Below are 11,362 nucleotides of genomic sequence, written 5' to 3'. Positions count from 1 at the left end.
GAAATTGGTTTACCCTCACCAAGGGTCTTGATTCAGCCAGAAGACAATGATGCGGAAAGACGGTTGGACCTTATGCTAACCGAGGAACGCAGAGACTTAGCCGCAGTGCGTGAAGAGAACTACAAGCGACAAATGCAAAAGTACTACAACACGCGGGTAAAACTCTGCAACTTCAATGTAGGAGACTACATACTGCGTAACAACGAGGCTTCGAACCAAGAACGCCCAGGAAAGCTGGCCCCGGTCTGGGAAGGGCCATACATTATCAAAGAAGTCCTGGGAAAGGGTGCATACCGGCTCGAAAGGCTCGATGGCACACCCATCCCAAGAACATGGAATGGAGCTCAATTACGCAAATGTTATATGTAGATCAATTCCAACTTGTAAAGAAAAGGCCTAGAGCCACTTCTAATGGAAATGATTCTCCTTTCACAATGTGTTGATAGCCTTACCTTTATACTTATGAACTTCTCACACTGATGTGCCGGTATTCACCGCATAAATGGGGGAATAAGTAAGTCGTTACGTGTGGAAGGCGGCAAAACCCGCATAAACACAACGCTAAAAATCTCAAGTTTTAAGGAAAACCTACACGCAGGTCAGATGTAAGTAAAGTTTAGCCATCCTTGTAAGTGCAAGTGACGGTCTTACCCTCACAATCACGAACAAGGAAGCAAAACTTCAACCTATCATCTACCACGTCCAAAGGTTAACTTATTCTGAACACTTAGAAAATTTCAAAGGAAAAGATGAGGAAAACTTCCACGCAGGTCGGATATAAGTAAAGTTAAGCCATCTTCTAAGTGTAAGTGACGGTCATACCCGCACAATCATGAAAGAGGAAGCGAAACAAACTTATAATTTACCACGTTAAAAAGTTAACTTATCTAAGTACTAAAGAAATTGCTAAGTTAGATCAAAACATGCGTAAAATAAACAAGGCAAAGAACAAACACAATCTTTATTCCATCAAATTCAAATATTACAAAGATAGCTATACAAAAGCAAAAATCTACGCTAATGGTGGAAAGGGATCTTCAGAATCAAGCTTCAGGACCACTTCCACTTGGACCCGCTCCATCAGTAGGGCGTGGTGGTTCAAGGAAAGCTTTAAGGATAGCTAGCCCATCATCAGCTAGCAGCGACTTCGTTCACCTTCTCCACCACCGGATGCGGGAAGGCGGCATACTGATTCACTGCTTGGTCGTAAACAGCTTCAGTATCAACATTGTACAAAGGGAAGTTGGAAGGCGGGATGCCTTTCTCAACGAACCCTAGACCAAGCAGGAAGCCGGCCTTTTCCCCATCCTCATGAGAAGCGTTGAGGGCTGCGCTCATAGCATCGTCATAAGACGTCTCTGAGAAGACCCGATGCACAACCTACAAGAAAATATACAAGTGTCAAACCTTTTTCTATTTACACAGAAAAGCGTAAAGACATGAAAACAATACCTGAGACAACGCTTCTCGAAGAAGCCATTCCTTGGCAACCAGAGCTTCTTGGAGGGCAGCTTGAGCTTCGTTACGGGCGCGTTCGGCTTCACTCTTGTTGAGGTTGGCAAGCAACACTTCTTTAGCCGCAGCCTCTTCGACGCCCTTTAGCTTCCGCTCAGTATGGTCAAGCACCCCCCTCTGGTCCAAGATCTCCTGGAGCTTTTTGGCGTCTTCCATCGCCAAGGCATCATGAGCCTGCTGGAGAGCCTCTAATTTGGCTTTAAGCTCTTCATTCTCCAGGCGTAGAGGCTCAGCAACAGCTTCAGCCTTGGTGGCCCTCTCGGTTGCGTTCCTTGCAGTTTCCTTAGCCAGCCGAAGCTGTTCATTAACAGCTTGGGCAGCCTTGGAACGGGCCTCGAGTCGAGCTTGAACTTCAACCTCGAGGGCCTTGAAGGCCTTCTCCTTTTCCGCAGCCACTGCGGAAAGCCTTTGGTTCTCCTCCCGGACAGCCCTCGCTTGAGCCACTTCTTTAAGGCGAGCTGCTTTTAACTTGTCGTTTTCACGACAAAGCAGCTCGCTGCATCCGGGCCAGGAGAACCCGAAGCTCATTGGTTAGCCTACCCTCCTGGTAGCTAGCCATGGCTTCCCCCAACGCACCACTAGGAGCAGCGTGACGAGCCCATTCCACGCACTCCACAGGGGTGCGAAGGGTTGTTCCTCGGCGAATATTCCATCGTGGAACATACACTTCATTGGAATCCGACACTGCAAAAAACATAAGGCAGTTAGGAAAAGATGATAAAAATATATAAAATAGGCCAAAAGAACCCTACGCACCTGTAGGGTCAATAACAGGCCGATAGCCGCCAAACCCATCACCTGAACCCAACGGAAATCCATCCAAGAGGTCAGGCAGATGGGAAGGAGGCAGAGGTTGGCGATAAGCCCCGGGCATACCTGAAGGATCGGCCGTCGTGGCCGATGACGGAGGCGGCATGGTAACAGTCGCCGCGGTCGCCGCTGCGGAATCCGCAGCAATAGTAACCGCCGGCTCGGTGAAAGATGCTGTAAAAATAGCACTCACAGCCGGCGGTGACGTCATCACAGCTGGAACAGTCGCCTCAAAGGAGTGAGCAACTGAACCAGCGGAAGCAGGCGCAGGCGCCTGGGTCGTCGCCTCAGGTAGGCTGACCAAGCCTATCGTCATTGGCGGAGAGGTACTCCTCTGCGCTCCACCCTGGAATGCGTCAACATCCACGCCTGCGTAAAGAAGATAAGTATTAATGATGGAAAACTATGAAGTTAAAAGATAAAGGAAGTTTGTACTTACGGGTTTTCTTGAGCCTAAAGGTACGGAGAGGCGGGGACGAACCCGATGGAGCCGGCCTCTTTGCGCCACTCACCGTCGTCTTCTTGGGCTCTCCGGAGGTGACAGTCGCAGCCTCTGGAGCGGTGGTCTTATCACCACCGGGATTCCCCGCCACCTCTTCGCTCTCGGTCTCCGAATCAGACCGAGGCGCCGGATCGGCAGTGGAGGCCACCTTCTCCTTCCCCTTCCCGCCGGCAGCCTTCTTCTTCCGCACCAACGGAGGACCATCTGCGGATTCGTCATCAGAACATACGATTAAAGGAATTCCAGCAGAGGTTTCAACATTGAGGGGTCGAGGGTCGAATAGCGCCTTACCTGGCCGCCTGGCGCTAAGGATCTCGTGGCCTAGTGGATAGACCTCCACGAACCGATCCGCCGTTTGTTCTAGGATGGGCAACTCGTTCTCGTCTAGAGCGCGAGTACCCATCCGAGCGGGACCGTCAGCCTCCCGCGGGTTCAGGAGCGACTGCAAGTCGTTCCCCTCTGAAATAAACAGGAAAAAAGTTAGAAGAGATTCTAAATCAACAAAAAGAAACAAAGCATACCGTAAGGAACAGAGTTCGAACCGTATTCGAGGACGATTGGGATCTTATGCGCATCCGCATCCTTCCACACCCGGCTCATCCCCAGCATCACCATCCCGGACTCCGCAAACCGGTAAACCGGAGATTGGACTCGGGATATCTTCGAAAACCATTCCGCCTCCTCGTAGTTGGAGGCGTGAAGGCTGGGAAGTGCTTGCCCGTTCTTAAATTTCATGGCAAGGGGGATGGCGCGAGCGGAGATGTAGAAGAACTCTCGCTTCCACGAGCGAAGACTGCGCTCGGTTGCGCAAATCTTCAAACCCTTAATCCGGGTTATCAACGTGTACCACCCCTGGATGCACCTCCAAGTGTAGAAGGTCATCAGGCGGTCAACATAGGGCTCGATGCCCAGAATCCGGCACACCCACTCGAAGTGCCGAATCTTGGCAATCGCCATCGGGTGCACCTCGGTCAGGTGCACACCGTGCCTCTCAAGGACACGGTAAACAAACTTTGTCAATGGGAACCTAAGATTCCCATAAACAAAGAATGCAGCATAAACCCCGATCTTGCCTCTGGGGGCATCATACACCGTCTGGTGGGGTTCAGGAAACTCAGGCTCGAGAGACTCGAGCATGAACTTCCTGACGATGTACTGATACAGATCGCCAGGCAGAGCACACTGGCACTCGCCAGCAGTACTCTTATCATCGGCTGTAGATTCGAGATCACGAGACGACATCTTGCAAAAAGAAAGAAGAAAACGATTTCAAGAGAATGCTCGACTGAAAGATGAGTATTCGCCGGAAATCGTTCTTAAGATGAAGAGAAGAGTGAAAGTGTGGATTACAAAGAACCCTCTCCCCCTTTATATACTAATCGCAATTAATGCGATGCATTTAATGCGGAAGAGAGAGAAATCGAAGGTGCAATGAAACTATGACACGTGGCAAAGAGCAAGCTGGCAACAGCTGTTGACAGGACGCATACCATTAATTTCGCGGCCACGCGCCCGAAAAATCGTGCCCACGCGCCTGAAAAAGCGTCTGGAATGACCATGTACTGTCACATCACCATAACTTCCTGCACGTCCTGACACAGTCAGAAGAAACCGTCGCACGATGTTTCAGAGGTTTAGACTGTTCTTATCCTTTCACCAACTCTTCAAATTTCAAAATAAATTCAAAAAAGATTCAAAAGTAGGCGGGAAAATACCCCTTACCTTGGTAACCAAGTAACCATAAGACGGATGCGGGTACAGTGTCAAGGCAAAACCCTTCACATACTTAGCACCCGCAGGGAATTGACACCAGGAATACCTTGGGAATAAAGTAACCGTAAGACGAGTGCGGGTACAGTGTCAAGGCAAAACCCTTCACATACTTAGCACCCTGCAGGGAATTCAAACCAAGAAGGATCTTCTGGGTCATGCTTGCGGAAACGGGAATAACATCCCCGCATGACGGGAACGTCGAGAACTATATTGTTTGAAACTCCAAGATGGAATTGGTGGTTTTAGCATAATTGATCACTATGTTGAAAACTATCAAAACCCCATGGAGAATCCACACAAGTGGGACTCAACGCTCCTGACTTGCGAGGAGGTTACAAACCTACCCGCTTCATACCCTAAGATCAAGCAGAAAAGTCGGGAATTTCTGCGTGACACCAGAAAAACCGCGGGAAGAATCACCACGGAAAACCTAAAAACTAAACCCCTTTTCAAAACCCCTTGCTAAGTCCAAAAGTTCACCTCACTTATTAATAATTCATGAGAAGAACATTGGACTGGGGGGACTTGAAGAGGTAGGTCCCAGCAGAGCCCAGTTGGACCCGCAAGACTCACCTTGAACAGGGACGTCTGCGCAACCACCAACTGCTCCAGCAGGACCCACCATGCTCAGAGAACCTTACGCACAGTACGCCAGCTGTACCCGCAGGGAAAGCCTCCCAATGGTGAAGTACCCCGCCTGTTCCCGCAGTTGCGGATACAAGCCATCAGGGAAGGCTACCCGCACTAACAGCAAGGCTACACGCACAAGGCACTAGCTACTTCAGTAGTCACATGAAGGAATGAGCAAGGCGGGAATACTCCCGCCTAAATGAGCCAGTCCGTATGCTTCTGGAAGATCTTTTGTACTATACCTACTAAGGTATGGGCAGAACAGACGATTTGACCAGAACAGCCCATGAACCAATCACAGGGTGACAGCTCACCGACAACAGTACGAGGAGGAGCACCCTCTAGTACTGTTTGTCACTATTAGCCGCTGCCTACTCACCAACCCTTACGATGGGACGTGCGCAGCCTACAGTTGGTGGAACAGTGCGCAGCCGACAGTAAAGGAACAGTGTACAGCCGACCTTATTACTGTCGGCCGTAACCTATCCACCAACCAGCATGGCCTGTGCGTAGTCCACTGTTGGTGGAACAGGAATACTATTCAGCCGGCTGTACCTTCTAGGAAACCTACCTTCGGCTATAAATACTCCAACACCTTGGAATGGTAAGGACATCATCTGATATCTCAATCTTATCTAGCAATCTCTTAATATACACTTATATTCAGAGCAATCTAGTCTGATTCTCACGCCGGATGGTGGTCACAAGGAGGAACCTCCCCCTTCTCAGTGACGAGCTTACGGTGTCTGTTTTGCAGGTCCCCTGAAGAACAAACCTTCTCTGCTGGACCTCATCCTCGTGGGAAACATTACTTAACCCCCAGATTATCTGTAATCTGCCCCGGGTCACTTAGTGTTTCTTCAGAGTGTTATTATGTTTTAAAGGATACGAAGAGATTGTGATTGAGAGAGATGATGCAGCATACATACATTCATAGTAAGTACCTACATACAATACACTTGACTGTTTAGTTTTGTGTTTCATGGATAATAATAGGTTTGTGTCGTCGTGTCCTGCTCATGCCCATAAATTGTGGTTTCTATAATAATAATAATAATAATAATAATAATAATAAAAATAAAAGGAAAGGTAGGAAGGATGAGAATCTCCCAGGTCACCAACAACCTCTCACTTATGATAAAACCAAAGTAAACCAAACCACACCACTTGATTTCTTTCTTTCAATTTCATGAAACACAACACAACCAAACCAAAACAACCATATGCTTGAAAATGCTGCCCCTTTGCTCAACAATTGCTTACCAGCTTTATCCAAATTCCCAGGTATTTTATTGTCAAGATTCTTTCTTTCTTTCTTTCAGTATATAAAAATTAGATTGCAGCAGCAGGTTTGTCTCTATGGACACCGTCACACAGCTGCAGCAGCAAAGTGCATCATGGAAAACAACAAACTTCATCATTTCTTGAAACTTTCAGACATCAGGAGTAGGCCAAACACATTTATTATTGCTACAAGTGAACCACCAGAATACCTCATGAAAACACAAGATAATGAAGATGTTTTTGCTGGAATTAATGAATCCCTGGTGTGTAACACAGACACTGCTATCACCAACACATTCAAAACAATCACCTCTGCGTCAAAGGGTGTCAATGATTCGCTTGATGCTTCCCTTAACAACTTGAAGCTCTCTTTCAGCACTACACTCTCAGGGTTGTTTAATAGCTCCAAGAGGAAAGCAGGGGGGATTGCTGTCGACGGGTTGAGACAAGCGATCGTTGCGCTTGAGGAGCTGCTGGCACAAGGGGTGACGCTTGTGGTTTATGGTTATGCATCTGTCAAGGATACGCTCCCTCCAGAGATACAAAATGCGTTCAATTCTTCAGAAGATGTGCTGCGCCCTGTTGGGACCGCTTTCCAACAGGTTTATATCGTCTTTGAAGGATTTGAGAAAAGTTTAGGCCTTGATCCCACCGATCCGATTGTCCCATTTTTAATTTTGCTTGGAGCATCAGCCACATTATGGTACGTCTTTCTCTCTTTGTGTCGACGTTCTTAACTGTATCTAAGGTTCGCATGAGTTTTGAACAGGGTTTCGTACTGGAGGTTGACATATGCTGGATACGCTGGAGACTTGTCCCCAAAGATAACTTTGGACCTGCTCAACGGGAAAGAAGGCGCTGCACTGGTTGACGTCCGCCCTGAGGCAAGAGGCTGTAATCTTTTCTAGCCTTTTTATTTCTGAGTTATCATTTCTGACTTGTATCGGGATATTTGAAGGAATCCAGAGAAAGAGATGGAATTCCTGATCTACGAAGGGGAGCTCGGTTTCGATATGCTAGTGTGGCATTTCCTGAGGTTGGTGGTGTTGTTGTTGTCTTATTGATTAATTGACCAAACTCCAATTAGCATTTGATAATATGGATTTTCAGGTTGATACAAACGTCAAAAAGGTACTCAAGAGTGGTAAAGATCTTGATGATGCCTTGATTGCTGCTGTCATTTGGAACTTGAAAGTTGTTCAAGTATGTAACATTACTCTTTGACTTAAAAGCTCATAGATTTAGATTCCTCATGCTTTATCCTAGGGCCAGCATAGAAGTATGTGTTTCTTGTTCTATCACAAGTATCATAGATTTTGTATTTAAAGCTTACACAGAAGTATGCTTTATTCGTGCGAAACAATGATCTGTAGGATTGACTGACTGAGAGACAATTTCATGGATATTTTGATAAATTAAAACTTATTTACTACTGTATAGGGAGGGTCCAAGGTAATAGTAATGGATGCTGATGGTTCGCGCTCTAAAGGAATCGCAAGAGCACTGAGGAAAGTTGGTGTTAAGGTAAGTTGTATTGCTATCATTTTTATACCACTTTAATTATCTCTTTCATTGTTATACTCTATGTCAACCTTCACACACAACTGATTAGCAACAATTAGCTGTACATGCTGGCATGGTCAATTACACTCAGGCTGTTAAGATTCTGATTAGGGGTGTCCAAAATACCCGAACCTGATTAACCCGACCCGTCCCTAACCCGAATAAGAAAATTCGGGTCGGGTTAAATAGGGTCAAAGAGTATTAATCGGGTGATTCGGGTTAACCCGAATTGTTAATAGGGTCGGGTTTCGGGTTCATTTTTGGAAAAAAGTCGGGTTTCGGGTTATCCTGAATAACCCGATTAGCTATGATACTTAACTTTAAATACAATGATTAAAATATGAAATAATCACTATAAAGGCAATAATGTAAGCTTTATAGAGGAGTTATTTATTTTGTTTGTTCATGAACCATTCAACGGAAATTTCATTTATGTTGTGTTCATTTAATTAAACGAACGAACATGAACACATGTTTCACTCGTTCATCTATGTTTGTGAACGTTCGTTCATGATCGTTCATTTAAGTTTGTTTACGTTTGTTCATGTTCGTTTACATATTAATAGAAAATTTAAATGTTATGCATTTAGTAATTATATCACTCTAATATGTTTTTTGTTTATTTAAATGCGTTCATCTCTGTTCGTTAATGTATGTTTGCGTTTGTTAATGTATGTACATATATGTTCCTTCATGCTCGTTTATCGTTGTTTAATTATGTTCATTTATGTTCATGAACTCTTCGTTTAGATTTTAAATGAACGAACATAAACGAACACGAACATGAGCACAAATATTTGTTCGATTAAGTGTTCGTGTTCGTTAAAAGTTAAATGAAAGAACACGGGCATGCCTTTGTTCATGTCCGTTTGATTCGTTTACAAGTCCATATATGCAATTATAAGATAATTACTTGTAAAAGAGAATGAAACGAAAATTTTGCAACCTACAAGTTACAAACACAAAAAATAACATAAAATTATAAAGTAACATGTTTAACCCGATTAACCCGACCAGACAAACCCGAAACCCGAATAACCCGAACCCGACTAACCCGAACCTTAATAGGGTCGGGCTGCAGGTTTGATATTTTTTAAGAAAAACCAGACTAACCCGACCTGATTAACCCGAAACCCGATCAGGTTGACCTGATGAACACTGCTAATTCTGATATGTTATACCCAACTGGCTTTCAACATCATGTAATGTAAGTTAACAGAAAGTGTTGCAAATATCTAACTTATATCCAAAATTCAGCATTCACATTCTTGGTTGCACTTTACTTAGACATTGATAGAATTCATGGTATCGATCTCATTAATGATTCAAGTGTTAGCACGTCAATTAAAAAAATATGGAGCTGTATAAGTTACAAAATAATGTCTAGAATATTTGAAATTCAAAATTCTAGATAAATCACGAATACTAGACATTAACTGCACGCTAGTTGGTTACTGTGATTTAAATATTATTAATTTACTTTTTGAAATTGCAGAGACCATACTTACTCCAAGGTGGCTACCGCTCTTGGGTGCAAGAGGGTTTGCGTGTTAAAGAGCCAAAACCTGAGACAGCATTTACCATACTCAACGAGGTCTTTTCTCTTTTCAAGTTCAACATGCTTCCTTTTCATCTATAATATTAATCGACAAGTCCTTGCATGTACAAATACAATAAAACTGTCACATACAATTTCTTTTGCTTATGAGGTAGGTAATCCATTCATTTTAGACATTAAGAGATACTAATAAGAATGCATCAACCATTCTTGTCTGGTATATGCTGCTATTGCTTCAGCAAGTGTGCTATGTGATTAGAAATATAAGATCTCATCATGCTTTACAAAAAAGTTAACTGCTCAATGTCAGGAAGCCGAGGCTATTCTAGAGGATGTAACTCTCCAGCAAGTTCTCGGGTATGGTGTGGTAAGGCTATCTATTTTAAACTTTGAACTCTGTCCTTACCCAACTTGTTGTTAGATATTTGTGGATATTGTTATCATGGCATTAACTTTCCGTGACATAAACGTGGAGATATGATATCTGTACTTTCATGTCATGTTATTGTAGATTTCGGTTCGTTACCAAAAAACAATTGATTTGAATCTCCAACGGGTCAAACCGACAACTTAGCTAATAGAAAGTGGACAAATGGGTTAAACCTCCTAAATCACTTTATTAAAAAGAAGTTTAGTGCCCCTAAATGTTGTAAATATTTATAAAGTTTGAAGAATAGACAAAAAACAAAAAAAAAAAAAAAAAAACCCAACCATAGATGAATTGCATATTAAGTAGCAATTTTTAGCTTAAAGTTAAGCATTAGGAGGCATTTTAAGGCCACTTTTGGTCTAATTTGTGTGATTGTTATGTATGTCTACAGGGTTTCCTAGCGGCTGCTTATGCATTGTTAGGTACAAACGAATTATGCTTTTAAGCAGGAGATGTATAAATAAGTTACTGATTATTTCTTCACGGCTGTGCTTATTTTAGAGTGGGAGACGACGCTGCAACTCATTGCTATATTTGGTCTTAGTCAGGTGAACACCGGTTGATCATGATAAGTTATAAATTTTAAATAATCAAAAGCCAGGTCGTCTTCAGTGTTGTAGTAGTTTTATGTTATGAGTTTTGAATTTGTCTGTCATTCCAGACTATATATCGACGGGTGGCTTCTTACGAGGACTCTAAAGATTTCAACAGAGACGTGAGGTAACTTATGTATTTGCTAGCTTTGATTTTTAATAACTAACTAACAACAGCTGGTGGTTGACTTGAAGGCAACTTCTTGTGCCTGTTAAACTGGGAGGGCAGGCACTTTCGTGGGCTGCTGGAAAGTTGGAAACGAATCGCAATGGATTACCGACTTTGCCTTCCTATGTAAATGTCCAGAGCAGGGTGTTGCAAGCTGCTGCCAAACATGGGTCTCAGCCAGCTGATCCAACTGAAGGTGAAGAACAAACGAGTGTTAGTCCGAACCCAGATCTCTCTGAAGCATAGGCTGACACTCCGAGTTTATGTATACATACTACTGCACAGCCATTATTATTATTATGTTTTGTATAGCTGCATAATATTAATAATAATAAGGTATTTTTTGTTCATTTATGGAAATTTCACTTGATTATTTTGCACTATAAATATGTAATATGTGAATGACACCATACCACTGGTTGTTAATCTTCCAAAGGTTATTGAAGATGTAACTTGTTAATATATGGCACAGCCTGTTTGTTATGAAGTGACAGGGAGATGGGTATGGCAACTTGATGTTGGAAAATGCAAATTT

The 11,362-nt window shown here is 43.6% G+C and overlaps 1 protein-coding gene across 1 annotated transcript; it reads left to right on the top strand.

The window, feature by feature from the left end:
- Positions 1–6,627: 6,627 nt before the first annotated feature.
- LOC143605119 (uncharacterized) lies at positions 6,628–11,073 on the top strand. Its single transcript, XM_077081347.1, has 11 exons — positions 6,628–7,217; positions 7,284–7,398; positions 7,473–7,550; positions 7,625–7,717; positions 7,955–8,038; positions 9,573–9,671; positions 9,946–10,002; positions 10,457–10,487; positions 10,567–10,613; positions 10,727–10,785; positions 10,854–11,073. The coding sequence occupies exons 1-11, from the start codon at positions 6,628–6,630 to the stop codon at positions 11,071–11,073; spliced, it is 1,473 nt and encodes a 490-aa protein (XP_076937462.1).
- Positions 11,074–11,362: the final 289 nt, after the last annotated feature.

The sequence above is a fragment of the Bidens hawaiensis genome, unplaced genomic scaffold (assembly GCF_021521415.1).
Source record: "Bidens hawaiensis isolate Kalapana, Puna unplaced genomic scaffold, B.hawaiensis_p1.1 tig00067964_1, whole genome shotgun sequence".
Taxonomy (NCBI): Eukaryota; Viridiplantae; Streptophyta; class Magnoliopsida; order Asterales; family Asteraceae; genus Bidens; species Bidens hawaiensis.
This window is presented reverse-complemented; position numbering and strand designations above follow the sequence as displayed.